Here is a 20,078-nt window from a genome sequence, read left to right as displayed (position 1 = left end):
TTCCCCTGGACTGTAGTTGAGTACTTCATACGGAGAACAAGATTGACACCACTGCACTTTCACCTTCTTAATGAAGGTTATAATTGTTGACTTTGTGACATCCGACGAGGGACGAAGGCTAAGGTACAGCTCATACAACTGCACGAATGGAGCTTCTGAGGTTATCTTCCCTTTATACTGTGATCCTTTTTTTCAAAGTGGGATTTTAGTTTGAGATGGCAAAGCATTCTCCGCTCAACATAATCAGTGGAAAGGTGTCACTGGAGTGAGTGTCTTTAAGTGTTACCCTTTTTGGAAAAGTCAGTAACAGTGAAACATCTACAGTCCGGGACCCAGTGTGATGCTGCCTCTTTTATGTTTTCAATCTTTTGATTGTTTGTAGTCTCTAGAATAAACTTGGGGGGGGGGGGGGGGGGTCACCATTCTTAGTTTCAAGAATTACCAAAGTTCCTGGGTCTCACTTTCAGTGAAAAACCCACACAGTTCCCACACTGGAAGTAACTCAAGACTGTAAACATCTTAAATAGCTTCGAGGGTTTCACTGTTTATTGGGACTCTAGAGTGTGGGAATCCATCTTCCCTCCACTTATTTTCTGACTGTGGAATTGTAAGAACAGTTAGACAATTACCAACTAGTGTCTGAATAGAAAGGAGAAAAAAAAAAAAAAAAAGATACCACTGGCAAGCTGACTTTAGACTAAAGTTATGTAATGCTATAAATGGCAACAAACTACCAAGTTCTGAACAAGCTGTTCTAGAAAAGTTACCACTGTAGTGTAAAATTCCTGCTCAATAAATTTGGTGAAATTAATATACTCTACTAGAAGTTGAGGTAGTAAAAGGATATATCTGTAGTATGAAGTTACACATGGACGATATAGTTTCAACAAGAAGAGAATAGAAGCTTTTGAAAAGTGGTGCTAGAGAAGGGTGATGAAGATCATATGGGTAGATCCCATAACTAATGAGGAGGTACTGAATAGAATTGGTGAGAAGAGAAATTTGTGGTACAATCTGCCTAGAAAAATGGATCAATTGGTAGGACACATTCTGAGGCATAAAGGGATCACCAATTTAGTACTGGAGGGAAGTGTGGGGGGGTAAAAATCGTAGAGGGGGGCCAAGGGATCAGTACAGTAAGCAGATTCAGAAGAATGTATGTCGCAGTAGTTACTCGGAGATGAAGAGGCTTTCACAGGATAGAGTAGTGTGGAGAGCACTCTTTGGACTGAAGATGATGACGACAACAATATGACATGAATTGAACAACGTCAGAAAGGGGTGAGACTGCAGCTATAAAAATTGCCAAGTTCGACCCAGCTATTGCTACAATTTACCAATCACTGTCTGGAAATTTTAAACTTTTCTGAAATACTTTGGAATCATTGCCAAACAAAGTAAATACAATGAAATATGCTTTGTCAGTTTGTGGAGCCTTCAATATTGACTTTCTTATAAAAAGTAGGGAGAAGAGAGGCTCTTTTGAATCTTCCTACATACTAGAATTTAAATGCTGAAATAAGTGTTACTACTCAGATAACAGCCACTTGTGAAACAGTTTTATGTCAGTTTATAGTTTAGAAGTGTTTATACAACACCTATCCAAATATTTTGAATGTGAGCTTGAGTGACTATCTAGCTCAAATACTAAGCTTTAAAGTAAAATGCAGTTTTGGGTATAACATATGTATAAGAATGCCATGTAGGTACTAGAGTCAGGATAACAAACTACTTAAGCATTTTACTGAAAAAATAGAAGTGGCCCCAAGTTAATGACTAAATGATCAAAGTGAAAATTTTAAAATCTTCATTGATATATTAACACATTACTTTCAAATTTCATTTCCACAGGAGGGTGTAACTGTAAAAGGAATACTAGAATTAATAGATGGCTCATAATGGGAATAAAAGTTCCTTGCCACTAGAAGGGACTAAAACGTAAAATGTGAAACTTAGTAATTTCTCACCTAAAGCATACACATTATTATTATAATATATAGTGCAGATGCTGACTCACAGATAAGCACAACAAAAAAAAGTAAAAAATAATAGCTTTCAACCAGTAAGGCCTTCTTCAGAATTAGATGTGTGCATGCGCTGCATTTGCGTGAGTGTGTATTTGCTGTGTAATTCTGAAGAAGGCCTTACTGGTCAAAAGCTATTATTTGTGACACTTTTTTTGTTGTGCCTATCTGTGACTTAGCATCTCTGCTATATGGCGAGTAGCAACTTTCCTTTTCACAATATTGTTACATTCCATCCTGGATTTTACATTGTTTGAGATTATTATAAAAAATATTCCCAAATACCAAGAAAAGTAATAAGAGAAGCATAAGGAATCCATAATGATAATGTGTATAAAATACAGCAAATGCCATGTGAAGTGTTATAAGAAGAAACTTATGAAAACAAATAATCTATGAAAGCAGAGAATTGTATAAAAAAATAACACTGTCACAAGAAAATAAAATAATTATTAACCTCTTAAAGTGCTTAATACATTTAACAGTTTTCACAGGTTTGGCAGGTAATATGATGATTCAAACCAGAATACCCAGTCCAATAAGTACAAAATTAGCACATTTAGTTGGCCATTTTGCATCAGACATGAGGAAGTAGCTAAAGCAATAACAGGATTATATAACTAAGATTTTTCAGGCATTGGTGATGTTCCTGTGACAGTCTCAAAGAAGAGTGTTCTAAACTTAACTGAGCTACTTACACTCTTACCTAACTCCTCACTCCAAGCAGGATACATTCCTTGATGTATTAAAACTGCGGTAATTCCAGTTTATGGAAAAAAGGTGGGAGAGATAATGTAAAAGACTACAGGACCATTACAATTTTCTGTTCCTTGCCACCTTCCCCTTCCTTCCCCACTATAGTCTCCAGCTCTCCCCTCTCCCCCACTAGGTCACGAGCACGGTAACCAGTCTGTGGGGCTAATGTGTAACCATCTGGCTGAGCCCTTTGTCAACACATGGATCACACTTCTGGTACCAGAGCTGTCATCACCTTTTGTATACCTGGAAGTGGTTGCTCATCTTTTTTGGGCATTGGAACTCCCAGCAATGACTGCTGTCCCAGGCAGCCTTGCTGCTGACGGGCGGTGCCCACTGGTTGACTCACTTAGTAAAAAGCGGTCTGGTTCCCACTTATTAAAATGTCCTCTTCCAGTCATTTGGTTTCCCATTATGCTGGTGAGCACTTAGAAAACATTCCAGTGAGCAATACACCTCCCAATCCTTAAACATGGCCTATCACAGGGACCTCCACTTCCAATCTGATGAGGAACTCGGGATTAATCTGGCACAGTGTGGCATTAATTTTGTCTGGTAAGTCCAGATAGGTCCTAAATGTTAATACTACCTCCATCCTGGCCCTCTTACCATTCCTCTTCCATGGCAGTTCCCACAGCCTCCCTTCACGGAACTGCTCCTCCTCCTCTGCTGGAGAAGAAACCCACCTTTATGGCACCTGCCAGGGATGGGGCTCCCTCTAGGAGCGTCTCCAGGACAAGATACCTATTACTTAGTCTGATGTCTGACCCGTACTCTGTGGGCTTCAAGACCACTTATTCTCTTTCGGATCATGGTGTTGCTATGACTTTTTCTCTTCACAACCATACTTCCTCTCATTCTCCAAAGGAGAAGATGATGCTCAAGTCTCAGGCTGAGGCCCCACTGGCATCCCAGGGGGTGTCACCCCTCTCTCTTTCAATCAGGATCCGATCTTACATTCTTTGATGTCACTAAGTCCTTACTAGTGATGAACACTGGCTCAACACAATGATCAGTTATGCTCATTCAACATCTATCTGGGATCTTGTCTACTTTCCTCCAATTGAATTGAAATGTTTACTATTCTTACCTTCTGGAATTGCAGTCATTTTCTTTCTTTCTGCTCTGTAGCTTGTGCTGTCTTGCAGGAATCTCATTTCATGGATAATCTTTCACACAGTCTTAGTGGTTTCCAAGCCTTCTGCCAGAACCAGGTCAGCCCTTAATGAGCCTCCAGTGGTGTCAATACGTTGGTCCACAAGGACATTTTTAGTTCCTGGGTTCATCTTCAAACAGCACTGGAAGCGATGGCTGTCTGGATCCATTTAGGCTATGCAGTAACTATCTGTGACCTTTATCTCCCCCCAGACTGACCTCCTACACTTTCTGTTGTTCTTGCTCTCCTTAGACAGCTCCCTCCTCCCTTCCTTCTCCTTAGGGATTGTAATACCCATAACCTTCTGGGGTGGTACCATGGCAACTGACTGGAGCAGGATTGTTGAAGACCTACTAGCAGTGCTTTATCACTGCCTCCTCCTCAACATTCAGCTCCCACACACTTTACTGTGGCACCCGCACTTTCTCAGCCATTGATCTTTCCACCTGTAGCCCTGGATTCCTAGCCTCCTTTCAATGGGGAATTCATGACAATTAGTGTGACAGTGATCATTTTCCAATTGTCTTAGCATTTCTTGAGCATCACTCATCTGGTAACCATTCCAGATGGTCCTCTACTAATGCAGATTATGATGCCGTTTCCTTGTCTACCATGCTAACTGCTCCACCACACAACGATATTGATAAGTCTGTACAGAGTTTGACCGATGACATCCTTTCAGCAGCTGCTCTAGCATTTCTTTCTTTCTTTCTCGGGATCTCCCTGACGGAAGACTCTCCCTTGGTGGACCCCCAAAATTGGTGTTGCTATTAAAGACCACTGTCATGCCCTCCAACACTACAAACAGCATCCATCTCTCTGCCATAGGGCTGCAGTAGTCCCTCTTCACAGGTATGGGAAAAGATCAGATGCATTTTTCACTGCCGTCATTCTGCAGGTGTCCCAACAATTTCGCCGAATGGTGTTTCCTCACCACCCTCGACTCCTCACTGAGCATTTTGCTCGGCATTTCGTCACGGCTTCAGTATTCCATCTTCTCAAACAGCATCTATGATGACTCCCTTTATCTTTTGTTCTCCATCACCTGGATCCTTATAATGCCCCATTTAGTGAGAGGGAATTTGCCCTTGCTCTTGTCTGATCAGTTTAACCAATGCACTCCACAAGTGACTTGAAAGTGTGGCAAGTCGAAGTCTGTATGGATCCTTGAATACTGGGACCTTTGGCTTCAACCCAGGGTCATTTCCGCTAAGGCAGTCCCACTGCAGATAATTTAATTCACCTGGAGTCTGCTATCCAAACGGCTTTTGTGTGGCATCAGCACCTTATTGCAGTCCTCTTTGATCTGCAGACAGTTTGTGATACCACATCCTTGCCACTATACAGGAGTGGGGCCTCCATTGCCTGCTTCCGATTTTTATCCACAGTTATCTTTCATGCCTCACTTTTCGGATACAGGTTGGTACCTCCCATCTGCAGGATAATGGGGTGCTGCAAGGCTCTGTTTTGAGTGTCCCTCTCTTGTTTGTGCCTATCAATCGTCTAGTGGTGACTGGGATGTACCGTGTTGCTCTCTATGTATGCTGATGACCTTTGCATTTATTTTTGTTTGCCCATGATTGGCACTGTTGAATGCATACTGTAAGGAACAATACACAGAGTGCAGTCTTGGGCTCTTACACATGGCTTCCAATCTTCAGTTGACAAGACCTACATTATGATTTTGTCGTCACTGTACAGTGCATCCCCGTCCAGATCTCCATTTGGTCATGGGCACCTTTTACACTAGCCCGGTTGAGAACCTGTTTGCTGAAGCTGCTGAACCACCACTGTCCTACTGCCATGACTTTCTCCTCAGCAGGTATGCATGCCATTTGTCTGCCATGCATGGCCACCAATCCTACACCTGCCTCTTTGATGATTCCTTTGATTGTCAGTATGGGGCGCATCCTTCGTCTCTGTTACCTCCTGGAGTCCGCTTTTGGCATTTGTTACGGCGGCTTAACTTCACACTACCTGTAACTTCCTGGTGGATGTGAACCCTTCGCCACCTTGGCTTCGTGAAGCGGCCCATGTTAACCTTGGCCTTCATTCACTTCCTAAGGACACTATTCCAGCCTCGGTCAATCACCTTCATTTTCATGACCTTTGTATGGTACTTCACGATATACCTTTGCATACACTGATGGCTCTCAGACTGACTGTTGGGGTTGGGTGTGCCTTCATCATTGGCACCCATGTCTTTTGATATCGGCTTCCGGCACACTGCTCAGTATTTACATCCGAGCTCTTTGCCCTGTACCAAGCCATGCAGTACATCTGGTGGCACAGGCTTTTCAATTGCATCATCTGCTCAGAGTCTTTATGCCCTTCAGAGCCTCTGTGTCCTGTACAGCATCCATCTCTTAGTGCAGTGGATCCAGAAAAACTGTCATTTGCTCACTCTTTGTGGAGCCAGTGTGATGTTTCTGTGGGTTTCTGGTCATGTCGATCTGCCAGCAAATGAGGCTGTTGATGGTTGACATAGCTTCCCCATCTTCATCAACGCCCTTTGATGCCTCAACAGTGCCAACTGGGGTGTGGACTGCTCTACTCTGCTATAGCTATATGAAGCATTGGTCCAGCCCTGTCTAGCGAGTCCCGCATACAGCTTTGCATCGTCTTCAACATTACAGATGCTGGACCTGGTACATCATTAGGGGATAAAACTTGCAACTGGCACCTTTCAGACTAGCCCCGTGATCAGCCCTATAGCAGAGGCACGATTCCACTCTTGCAAATTCTATGCCAACAACAGTGGATCGCTTATGCATTACGCACCTGCTGCTCTCTGGAGCACCTGAACTACTGTCTCCTCATTCCATCTGCAGGGTACCACTCCCACAACAATGGCAGCCCAGGTCTGAGGCTACTATTGTCATCTGCATCCAGTTGCCACCGCCCCCCCCCCCTTTTTTTTACAGAACTCCAACTTTCCCCTCTACCATCTCTTCTCTGGCCCACTCGCATACATCTCCATGTTGCATTCCCCATCCACAGCTCTATCTTGACCTATCAAAAGGTCCAAAAGACTCAGCTCTGCCTGAGGCCTTCTGCTGCCAATTCTTATCAATTTTTGGCAGATTTTGGGATTCAGAAGTAGTTGGTACTGATGGCTTGATGGCTGCCGGTCATACTGTCTTGGCTTACATTCATGTGGGATTTTGTGGACTCTGTTCCTTGATGAATAGTGGCAGTGTTTCCTCTGCAGAGTTAGCAACCATCTCTCATGCTCTAGAACACATCTGTTTCTGTACTGGTGAATCCCTTTTCATCTGTAGTGACTGTTTGAGGAGTTTACAGTTCTTGACCAATGTTACTCTGCCATCCCTTGGTCCTGACTATCTAAGAGTCCTTTTTTGCCCTCAAACAATGTTTATGTGCAGTGGTCTCTGTCTGGACCCCAGGTCACATTGAGACTCAGGGTATGAACTCATTGACAGGCTGGCTAAATTGGCTACTGGCAAACTGCCTCTTGAGATTGGTATTCTGACATTGGACCTTCAGTTGGTACTGTGCCGTCAAGTTTTAAGGATTTTGAATACAGAATGGCATACCCTGGCCTCACTGAAAAAAATATGGGTGATAAAGGAGACTACAATTTTGTGGATGTCCTTCATGTGGACCACTCACAAGGACTCCATCTTCTTTTGGCAGCTCAGCATCGACCATAGTTGACTGACTCATGGTCATTGTCCCCATCATGAGGATCCACACTGTTGTTGTGGTGCCTGTTTGATAGTGCTCCACTTTTTACTGGACTGTTCTAACCTATCTGCCCTGTGGCAGATTCTAAGATTCCTTACCCCTGATGTTGGTGGACAGTGTCTCAGCATCTGACCTGTTTTTACGGTTTATTTGTGAAGGGGGTTTTAACACTCTCTAATGGAGGGTGGCTCAGCCTTTTCAGCCCATTTGGGATTGATAGGATGCCCTGTTGCATCCATTGTCCCGACTGGGCAATGGCTGTCTGTGCTGTTTCTTATGTGTTCTGTCTGACATGGTGTTCTTCCTCTGTTTTCTTATGTTTCTGTCACCTTGTCCATGTCTCTAGTCTTTGCTGTGTATTGTTGGATGGGGTGCCTCTGTTAAGTGTTGGGGTGGGAGGGGGGGGGGGGGTGGGGGGGGAAGGTAAGTCTCGCATATTAGTTTCTGCCTTTGAGGGCCTCCTGCTGCTCCCAGTATGGGGCATTTCCCCAGCTTTTCTTGCTTTTTTCCTCCCTTTTCATCTTCCTTGTTCTTGAATCTTTATTAGACCTTGGGATTTTCTTTCCTTGGGTTTCACGCGCTGGGCCCTTCCTTGGTGTGTGGTTCTGTTAACTTGCCTGTTCCAGATAGGGGGGCCTGATGACAGTCTGGTCCCTTTAACCCTTAAACCAACACACAAACATGCTACTTTTTGTTTTGTGGATGTGTTGACTCACATCTGTACCAGTATCTAAACAGGATTACCAAATAAAAACTGAGCGAGGTGGCGCAGTGGTTAGCACATTGGACTCGCATTCGGGAGGACGACGGTTCAATCCCGTCTCCGACCATCCTGATTTAGGTTTTCCGTGATTGCCCTAAATCGTTTCAGGCGAATGCCGAGATGGTTCCTTTGAAAGGGCACGGCCGATTTCCTTCCCAATCCTTCCCTAACTCGAGCTTGCGCTCCGTCTCTAATGACCCCGTTGTCAACGGGACGTTAAACACTAACCACCACCACCACCACCACAACCACAACCACCAAATAAAACTAGACACAATTTTATTTGCATCTGGCAGTAGCTACAGCCCTGACATAGTTGACAACATTGTACTCAATAACGAAAAGGAGAAAGATCTCGCCCTGTGTTTAACCCCCTCTGCAGTAACAGTTGTTACTAAAATCAGCTGGTGTACTACCCCATATTAGGAAAGTTGTCTAACAAATTAATAAAAAAATCTCAAACTTCGCTACCATAAAACTTCGTTTTATGTAAAAAGCACCACAGCTCAAGTGTTGTTCAACATCAATGATAAAACAGATTTATCATGTAATGGTGGTTATTCAATCACTTACATTGACTGTAACAAACTGTATATTGGTTGAACAGGCAGGGCTATAGCAGTTAGACTGAGCCTGGAGATTACACAAGTCGAACTCTACTTTCATTGAACATGTACTGAATAAGGTCATAGATACAAAGTCAGTGCAGAAGTTCTACATAATGTAGAAGCACATGAGATAGACATTTAGCACCTCCCTCCTCCTCCACCACCACCACCACCATTTCTACCAGCTTCTAAATGAGCACATACCCATTCTGTAGCTTTTCAGGGTCCAGTCAACTAGACACACACTCCATAACCTAAATCCCAACTGTCGCATTCATCTACATAAACTTGGGTCACAATATAGTTTATACTTTACTCTGTTTTTCCTTACAGCCTTCAGCACTACATTCATACTACTTGTATACTTCAATATTGTGTATTTTCATTCTGTACGGTGTGATACTGTCAATATTGTAATTTAACACTGTAATTTAACATGTTGGGTGCACAGCATGGGTGGTGGTCACTCGATTTGACTTTTCTCACCTTATATTATGACTGAAGTATCTTTGCGCACTGATTTTTAAAAATATAATGTAGTTGGATTGATAAAAATCTACTCACCAAGCAGCAGCAGGAGAACACACACTTAAGAAAAGTATTACATATGCAAACTTCCGGAGCCAGTGGCTCCGTAATGTGGCAGGGAGATTGAAAAGAATGGAAGAGGGGTGAAGGAAAAGGACTGAAGAGGTTTAGCAAAAGGGGTAGGGGTCAGAAAAGTCACCCAGCACCCCAGGTCAGGGGAGACTCACTGGACGGGATGAGAAGGAAAGACTGATTGTTGGGGACTGCACTGGACAGGACTTGAAAACCCGAGAACTTAAAGGTGGAAAATAGGGTAATATGTAAGACAGAGATTACTGCTAAAACACCATGCACAAGTTAATAAGAGTGAAAAGCTAAGTGCATTGTACGTGATAAAAGTGGGAGGGGGGCAGCAAAAAATAGAGGGGCTAGTAAATGAAAGATGTAGAAACCTAAAATGAGGAAATGAATAGTCACTGTGAAGAAATGCTGAGACTGAAGAAGTTAACATAAATTAAAGCCAAGTGGGTGGCCAAGGACATGTTATAGCACCAGTTCCTACCTGCGGAGTTCAGAGAAACTGGTGTCTGGAGGAAGAATCCAGACAGCAAGTGTGGTGAAACAGGCACTGAGGTCATGACTGTCATGTTGTTGTAGTGCGTGCTCTGCAACAGGATATTGCGCATTGCCAGTATACACCCTCTGCCTATGCCCATTCATCCTAACTGATAACTTGGTGGTAGTCATGCCGATGTAAAAGGCCAAATAGTGTTCACATGAGAGGTGGTATATGACGTGCCGTTTCATAGGTGACTCTCTGTTTGACAGTATATGTTTTGCCAGTTACAGAGCTGGTATAAGCAGTAGTAGTAAGGTACATAGGAAGTGTCTCCAATCCTTTTCCTTCATCCCCCCCCCCCCCCCCCCCCCCCCGTTCCTTCCCCTTAAATCCTTCTGCCAGGAGGCTGCACTGGTTCTGAAAGCTTGCATATGTAATATCTTTATGTGTGTTTTCTCCTGCTGCCACTTGGTGAGTAGATATTTTATTTAAATTATATTTTCAAAAAATTACTATTTTAATTCATATATTAGCCTGTGTGTATTGATTATATCTTTGTTTCTAATGTTTTGTTCCCTACACACTAGTGTCCCTTGTGGACACTAATCAGGTGTTTCGTGATAGTGGCTCAGTCAGCTGAAAACAGATTTGAAATCAACAAATATTAGTAGAACTATTTGTTTTTCACCTTTAAGTATGAATTCTTCTGCCAAGAAATCGGGGATGGTTCCGTGAGTTTCATATACAGTATAATACCAACAAATTGAAAAGTGAACCTTGAGGTGTTATAAGTAATGCATCTCATGTTTTCAAACAATGGAAAAGCCAGGATGGAATGTAACAGTACCAGAGAAGGAAAGTTGCTACTCACCATATAGCAGAGATGCTGAGTCGTGATAGGCACAACAAAAAGAGCTTTCGACCATGAAGGCCTCTGTCAGCAGTAGTTGTGCGCGCACCCACACGCACACGCAAATGCAACTTGCACACACATCTGCTGTCTCAGAGAGTTGAAACCACACTGGTTAGCACATTGGACTCGCATTCATTAGGATGACGGTTCAAATCCACGTCCGACCATCCTGATTTAGGCTTTCTGTAATTTCCCTAAATCGCTTCAGGGAAATACCAGGATGATTCCTTCAAAAGGGCATGGCAAACTCCCTTCCCCATCCTTCCCTAATCTGATAGGACCAATAACCTCACATCTACATCTACATTTACATTTATACTCCGCAAGCCACCCAGTGGTGTGTGGCAGAGGGCACTTTACATGCCACTGTCATTACCTCCCTTTCCTGTTCCAGTCGCGTATGGTTCACGGGAAGAACAACTGCTGGAAAGTCTCTGTGCACACTTGAATCTCTCTAATTTTACATTCGTGATCTCCTTGGGAGGTATAAGTAGGGGGAAGCAATATATTCGGTACCTCATCCAGAAACACACCCCTTAGACCTGGACAGCAAGCTACACTGTGATGCAGAGTGCCTCTCTTGCAGAGTCTGCCACTTGGGTTTGCTAAACATCTCCATAACGCTATCACGCTTACCAAATAACCCTGTGACGAAACGCGCCGCTCTTCTTTCGATCTTCTCTATCTCCTCTGTCAACCCGACCTGGTTAGGGATCCCACACTGATGAGCAATACTCAAGTATAGGTCGAATGAGTACTTTGTAAGCCACCTCCTTTGTTGATGGACTACATTCTCCAAGGACTTTCCCAATAATCTCAACCTGGAACCCGCCTTACCAACAATTAATTTTGCATGATCATTCCACTTCAAATCATTCCGTACTCATACTCCCAGATATTTTACAGAAGTAACTGCTACCAGTGTTTGTTCCGCTATCATATAATCATAGAGTAAAGGATCCTTCTTTCTATGTATTCGCAATACATTACATTTGTCTATGTTAAGGGTCAGTTGCCACTCCCTGCACCAAGTGCCTATCTGCTGCAGATCTTCCTGCATTTCGCTGCAGTTTTCTAATGCTGCAACTTCTCTGTATATTACAGCATCATCCGCGAAGAGCTGCATGGAACTTCCGACACTATCTACTAGGTCATTTATATATATTGTGAAAAGCAATGGCCCCATAACACCTACCTGTGGCACGCCAGAGGTTACTTTACGTCTGTATATGTCTCTCCATTGAGAACAACATGTTGTGTTCTGTTTGCTAAGAGCTCTTCAATCCAGCCACACAGCTGGTCTGATACTCCGTAGGCTCTTACTTTGTTTATCAGGTGACAGTGCGGAACTGTATCGAATGCCTTCCGGAAGTCAAGGAAAATGACATCTGCCTGGGAGCCTGTATCTAATATTTTCTGGGTCTCATGAACAAATAAAGCAAGTTGGGTCTCTCACGATTGCTGTTTCCGGAATCCATGTTGATTCCTACAGAGAAGATTCTGGGTTTCCAGAAATGACATGATACGCGAGCAAAAAACATGTTCTAAGATTCTACAACAGATCGACGTCAGAGATAGGCCTATAGTTTTGCGCATCTGCTCGACGACCCTTCTTGAAAACTGGGACTACCTGTGCTCTTTTCCAATCATTTGGAACCTTCCGTTCCTCTAGAGACTTGCGGTACATGGCTGTTAGAAGTTCTTTCGTGTACTCTGTGTAGAATCAAACTGGTATCCCGTCAGGTCCAGTGGATTTTCCTCTGCTGAGTGATTTCAGTTGCTTTTCTATTTCTTGGACACTTATTTCGATGTCAGCCATTTTTTTGTTCGTGCGAGATCAACCAGTAAAACAGGGGTATGTCTGCATGTGAATTAGATACCTGAAAAATCTTAAGCAGTGCAGGGAACTGACATATAAAATGGATGATAACATTATAAATTGCTGATCCCCAGGTCTCATTTATTGGCTATGTGTATCTAAATGGAATTCCCGTACAGTGACAGATTACACACAGATTTTAGTTCATGTCAGAGACAACAAGGAACTACATTCTTGTGCTGCTAGTGGCGTAACAGAAATAATAAAATATTTATGTAAGGTAAAGGGAAGGCAACCACTCGCCTGTAGTGGACTGATGTATGGAACGTCCAAACACGTAACGGAAAACAGTACTCATAGTAGCTTTCCAGCTCCTGCTCTTTTTATAGTGATTTTTGAAGGCAAATATTGTAAAGGAGATGAAAGTGTATACTTATTAAGGAATAAAGAATGAACAGTGAGTTGTAGATAAGTAAAGAAAACTCAGTAAGAAAGATAAAAGGGTACGGGAAGGAAGACAGTCGAATCGGCATGTATAACAATTTTGTTACAATAATTATTTCATAGCTGAGGGGGTCATTGTGAATGTTAGTAATGGTACCTCTGATCCCATCTGTGTACACGGTGTGTGCAGTGCCATGATAAGGCAATAATAATGATAATCTTTTGCTATGTATTTTGACAAACGACCAACGTGTAAACCACATTAATTTTGTAAGTTCAGAAAATAAGCAGTGGTGTATGTATGTGTATTAGCTGTCAGAGATAATCTAGGTAAATAGTAAGAATGTGCATTTACCTTATTTAGCAGTACTCGTTTTACCTGATGTTATAATGAATTTTGTCAGTAATGTGAATAGTATTTAAGTGGTTTGTATTCTTTGATGCCTGGAGATGAACACCAGTGTTTTGCAATGGGTCACAGATAAATTATCATAAAATTAATAATATATGAACATTGTGACTGATAACAATGGACATGTTAGGGGAACAAGAAAGTAATGTCTTTTTACGTTAATTTCAAACAGATAAATAAATGAATTTTTATTTGTAATCAGTGATGTAATCATCCTCATTATCGACAACTTTTTTCCATCTAGTGTGCAAATTTTCAATGTCCAATCAATACAAACCAAATGGTTTGTGAACAAAATATGCGCAGGTAGCATTTCGGTTATCATCAGCATTTTCACATTTTTCACCACTTAGAAAGTGTTGTAATGATCAGAATAAATGGAAGTCCGATGGTGCAATAATGGACAACCGCAGTGGGTGAGTCAGTGTCGCCCACCCAAATTGTGATTTGGATTAGAAGGCCCATTTTTCATCTCCAGTGATCAAAAAATGATTCTGTATTGTGCTGTTGAACCAATAAGCTGTATGTGGTAGATTGGTTAGCTTTGTTTGTCTTTACCAATCTGCTGCAAATATTCATGGATGCTTAACCAAGGTTGGTTAACTATGTTTGACTGTTCCTTGATTGTCTGACACAGATTTGTTTCCACTTCTGCCCTTAACATGCCATTGTATAAAGTTATTGGCCTTCCTGAGCAACATGATTTGGAAAGACCAGAATTACCAGATTTGAACCTGGACAACCATCTTTGGCATTTATGAACATCTAATGCACTTTGATAAACAATGCAAATGTTTTTGGTAGCAAATATTGTGCTACTAACCTTGCGAAACTCAAAAGCATACAGTGCTGCATATGTATGTCTTCTGGTATTTTGCTGGCCATTTCACTTTAAATTTAAGAAAAAAATTATTTATTAGTAAACAAGTCACTCTGGCCTTAAAATGCCTTCGGCATGACTTTTAAGTGTACAGTGAGCTGGTAGATGATAGATGAATATCAATGTGCACAGAAACGGCATTACTTTCCAGTCTCCCCTAATAGAACTACTTATTATGAATAAATTTACTCTTTACGTAAGCCGTAAAGCAACAAATGTCTAAATAGAAAATTGGTGCTAAAGAAATGGGGCAAATGCTTACATATGAAGTGGGCTAGCAAGAATCTTGTCTTGAAACTTTTATGCTGTGGTTTTGTGCATCATGAATCCGAGTGAAGTAAATTCAGACACACGCATTTTAACAACACCACTACCAAGTGTAGCTGCTTTTGAGAAACAAAGTAAAAAAAGTAACAGCTGAAAGCTTATTTCATCTTTGGCAGGGGCTTAGGAATATAAAAAATGTCAAGTTGCACAAGGGTCCCCCTCCCCGTGTGTGTGTGTGTGTGTGTGTGTGTGTGTGTGTGTGTGTGCATGCACAGATATATTTATTAAGTTTGGTCTGATTCTGTGCACCCAAAAATAATGGGAATTCTAATTATGCTGTATTTTCTGTAGGTGAAAAACTGGGTGAAGGAACTGAAGAAGATGCTTGGAAGTGACATATGTTTAATAATTTGTGGAAACAAAATCGATTTGGAGAAACAGAGAACAGTTCCTATTGAAGTAGCTGAAGAGTAAGTTCATTCAGAAAAATTATTTGCCTTGAATAAACTATCAGTCACTAATTCAATAAGTGTCAGATATTCATGCTAAATAACTTTTCTAATACTTGATGTGCACCTTGTAAAATTATTTTGTCATTTTTTTCTGGCTGGTATACCCATAATTTCACTTCATATTGATTGGTCTGTAGCTAATCTGTGTTACTGGTGCAATGTTTGAAATTTGCTTCCCTCTCCACCAAGCTGTGGTGACCAGGTGTGTGTGTATGCTACCAATGACATATTGATGAACATAAACACCATTTGATCTCAGTCAAATCATTTTCATTATTTTTCTTTAATATGCAAGTAATAAATAAGTATTTCAAAATAGAATCCTATAACCACTGACTGAAATGAGTGTACAACAGTTGCTAACTCCACTGTTATTGCTGAAATCATAAGTGAGAGGAGAAGAGCAGAGAGATGTTTTCACATGCTTTAATAAAGCTTTTGCGTGCGTGCGTGCGTGCGTGCGTGTGTGTGTGTGTGTGTGTGTGTGTGTGTGTGTGTGTGTTATTTGCTACTTGATAAGTGCATGTTTTTCCTCTGAACAGGTAGTTTCATTGTGACGATAATTAAATACAGGGTGTTTAATGTATGATGCAAGTGTTGTCTGGCATTACATGAGAACCAATACCCTCTTAGGCTGGCTCCAATCATTGCCTGTTACTCCAGCCCATACAATGTGGCAGTTTGATGTATTGGTTTTAACTGAGAATAAGCCAGATGAGTTGGGAATGGTTTCAGAAAGAAGTCATAAAAATCTTCTGCACCATTTAGCAGTTCAGACTGGAGTCACAGTACCATCTGCTCACAGAACTGTGCACAAACTCCACCTAAAACCATTACTAAGTAATGGAAGTGCATCACCTGACTGATTCAGATATTGCTTTCTGGCATCAGTACTGAAACATGCTATTGCAGTTTGTACATGGAAAATTGTTCCTAAATATTCTTTCTTTCTAATGAAGCCATTTATTAATTTACATTGTTACAGTGAGAGAAATGAAATGTTATTCTTGGAGTATCTAAAACGCAGTAATCGTCTTACTTTAGATTCAAAGTTTCTTCTGGCCTTCCATTTATCTACATGTGTATCCTAAACTAGTTGAAGGCATTTTCACTGCGGCCCATAAAATTAGAAGTTCCCCATCATTCTACAGAATATCATAATTCTTTCCAATGAGACATCAAATGCTACAGTAATTAATAACTAAATCAATTAACAGTCTTTGATACAATTAACTGAATTTCCCCTGTGATGTGGTTCTGTCCTGCTGTTACCTGTAATTTCTCCTTTTAAACACACTTAATGGATTTGACGGCAACACAATGGGGTCTTCTGTTTATAGATCAGGGCCTTCACAGTGTGATATTTAATAAATTCTAACACATCATTGCTAGCCAATACTTACCTTCTTGATGTGAAATCTGTAGTATTGTTGATAAACACACACAAAAACAAATTGGGAGGAGAGAGGGATAGGTTGGGGAAAGTTAAAAAGATGGGCAGGTCATTCAGACACCAGGACAAGGACGCAATTGTAGTGATACCAGTATATCGTACATGTTTGGTTACCTCAAGGAAAATGTTTGTCAATCTGGTGTCCAAACTGGGTGTGAATGTGGAAAGATTATAAAACTAAAGTTCCAATTGAATCAGTGCAGCACCTGTGAGAATAGGATTGATCATTGTTTTTTAGTTAGTGAGAGCTAGATAAGTTGAAAGAAGAATGTTATAGTCTATCAGACAGTCCTCCTCCAGATGTACAGTGATCTGTTAATGTGCCTGTCTGCTGTTCAATGCCCCTTCTATGACACACAGAATAGGAATCTATTCTATTTCATGTTGTTGTTCTTCCACTACTGATCTTTCCTTTATTTGATATGAGGGTATGTGATTTCACGACTCATTTACTTCCCTCATTTATGGATAGAAGTGTGAATAGAATTTATTTGCTAACATGATTGTATTTGTGGAGACTGCAGCATTAATCCTCATCCTGCCATCCAGATTCACATGTTTCACATTCACTAAATCTCACAAAGCAAGTGCCAGGATGCCTTTGAAAAGGCCCACCAGTCTTTTTCCAGTCTCTAATTATCCCATCATGGATTGAACATTAAACCATAACCTCATCCCTCCCCCCCCTCATCCCTCCCACCTAATACCCCCCCCCCACCTAATACCTCCCCCCCCACCTAATACCTCCCCCCCCACCTAATACCTCCCCCACCCCCACATAATACCTCCCCCGCCCCCACCTAATACCTCGCCCCCTCATCCCTGCCCCTGCCCCTGCCCCTGCCCCTGCCCCGCTCTTTCCCCACCTCTCTCAATGCCAGGAAATGATAAATAGGAATCAGAGGAAGAAGGAATTAGAGACGACGTATTTCTTGTAGGAAAAGGTGGAATAGCTAATGGAGGAAAAGTAAATATCATACAAATGTTAGAACAAGATCTTGTAAGATTATTACACATTTACCTGGAGTCAAAAAGGAAGCTCATGTAACAAAAACAGAAATGGATATTACAAAGTTATTTTTGTATCAAAATATAACAGCCATTATTGCAGCATGTTACTAATGTTGTTTGCTGATGACACATTTGTCCACAAGAAAGTATTGTTGCTGGGTGATTGTAAGGATATATAGATTGTTATACTGTATCTCTAGTTGAGATACTCTCTGTGGATGTGGGTAAATGTTAGTGTACACAAACAAGAGAAACAATGCGATAATCAAAATTCAGCATCAATGGCAAACTTCTGGAGCATTAAATATCATTTAAACATCTTGAGAGAATACTGTGATCTCAAATGAAATTAAGCTAGCACTACACTTCAGAAGTAAGGAGAGGGAAATGGATGATTTACATGTGTTAAAGAAACCTTATAACAAGGTAGTTTGACCAAGTTTGGAGTCTGTTTCAAGTGAGCTTCATATTGGAAGGGTTCACTGGTGCACTAACACAATCATAATAGATTGATACAACCCATATAGGTGCATAACATATGCTGAGGAACTTAAATGAGAACCGTTAGAAGAAAGGTAGAAATATTTTTAAGATGCTTTCTTAGGAAAATGTAGAGAGCTGATAATAGAGATAGACTGTGAAATATTTTACTGTCTACATCATACACCCCAAGCACAGATTATGAGAACAATAATGGCAACGGAAACTGTGGTGTGTGTGTGTGTGTGTGTGTGTGTGTGTGTGTGTGTGTGTGTGTGTGTGTGTGTGAGAGAGAGAGAGAGAGAGAGAGAGAGAGAGAGAGAGAGAGAGAGAGAGAGAGAGAGAGTGAGTGAGTGAGTGTTCGAGGGCATGCACGCAAGTCTGCATGTAGATTCAATATAATCTTTGTAGGACAATGTAGGTGTCTACTCTGCTCCGATAGAATGGATGCAGCCAGTCAAATAATGTGACAGTGCAGCGTCATCAGATTATAAGCCTACCTTGCACTGTATCACTTTTTATATTAAAGCTTTATCTTATTATAAATATGATCCAATATATCATCTGCTTGCTGTTATGGCAACACCTGTACATAAAACAGAAATGTTACCTTAGCTGTGTATATTGTTGTCATTTGCCTCATGAACAAACTGTGCCGTATTTTACACAAGAACATGCTACATTTAGGAAAAATCAAAACTCTTCCTGGTATCATCACCCTAATTTGTTCATATTAAGAGACTCTTTAACCCTTTTTTTCACCAGCAAAGTAGTTTGCAGTCTTATGTTCTTATTGTATTTCTTGTGTAAGCTGCTTTATTATGTTGCCTAACTATGGAATATATGAATTTTATTCAATATAAGTAGCACACACCTTTTCAGTCCAAATGTGGATGTGTCTTCAATGCTGTAACTGTTGAACCAAATTTGAGTATTAATGTAGCAATCTTAGATTAGCTCAGATGATCCTACCACTGAATGGTGCATCTTGAATCATCTGATTCTGATTCCGATTGTAAAATGTGGTATGCATTTACATCTGTGTGTCATGTAATCGAGAACTACTTCAAAGTTCCACTCGCCCCTTGCCTTCCCTCCTCATATACCGTAATAGTAATATAACCATATTTGTTTGACTTCACTGATACATAATCTCTGCAGTGTATTGTAACTTTAATGATGATTTGAGACCATGTTTGACAAGTGTATGGAATGAAATGATAAGCAAATCTTGTTCTTTCTGATGGCATTATAAGGCCACACATTTTCCTGGCCACTACTGAGGAATTCACAGCAGTTGACTAGCATCTTTCATTACACACAGTAAAATGCCATTTTATATCTTCTGGCCATTAGAAGAAAGTCTTTGCAGAATTATAAGGTTGTGAGAGATGCTTTGCAGCTTGACTAAGAGCACAGTACGGAACATGCTGAGACACACAGCCTAATTAAACAGTGGACCAAACACACACACACACACACACACACACACACACACACACACACACACACACATTTATATGGAAATGCATACAAGTTTAAATTTGACATTGTCTTTCAGTGAAATGCATTTAGTGTATAGCATAAAGAACTGATCACTTATTGAAGGCAAAGGTCCCGAGTTCGAGTCTCGGTCTGGCACACAGTTTTTATCTGCCAGGAAGTTTCATATCAGTGCACACTCCGCTGCAGAGTGAAAATCTCATTCTTAATACAAACACAGTTTGAGTGTGATACAGTTTTAAGATATCAGCATTTTAAAAAGAATTGCAAGACAAACTGCTG

The 20,078-nt window shown here is 41.2% G+C and overlaps 1 protein-coding gene across 1 annotated transcript in view; it reads left to right on the top strand.

Moving 5' to 3' along the window:
* LOC124796395 (ras-related protein Rab-21) overlaps positions 1–20,078 on the top strand; it is a 38,323-nt gene that overhangs the window by 12,896 nt on the left and 5,349 nt on the right. Inside the window, exon 3 of the mRNA XM_047260565.1 lies at positions 15,189–15,307. Coding sequence (XP_047116521.1) covers positions 15,189–15,307 — 119 coding nt within the window. The remainder of the gene's footprint in view (positions 1–15,188; positions 15,308–20,078) is intronic.

Source organism: Schistocerca piceifrons, chromosome 4 (genome assembly GCF_021461385.2).
Source record: "Schistocerca piceifrons isolate TAMUIC-IGC-003096 chromosome 4, iqSchPice1.1, whole genome shotgun sequence".
In the NCBI taxonomy this organism is placed as follows: domain Eukaryota; kingdom Metazoa; phylum Arthropoda; class Insecta; order Orthoptera; family Acrididae; genus Schistocerca; species Schistocerca piceifrons.
The sequence above is the reverse complement of the archived record's forward strand: the minus strand, read 5'-3'. Positions and strand labels throughout refer to the sequence as shown.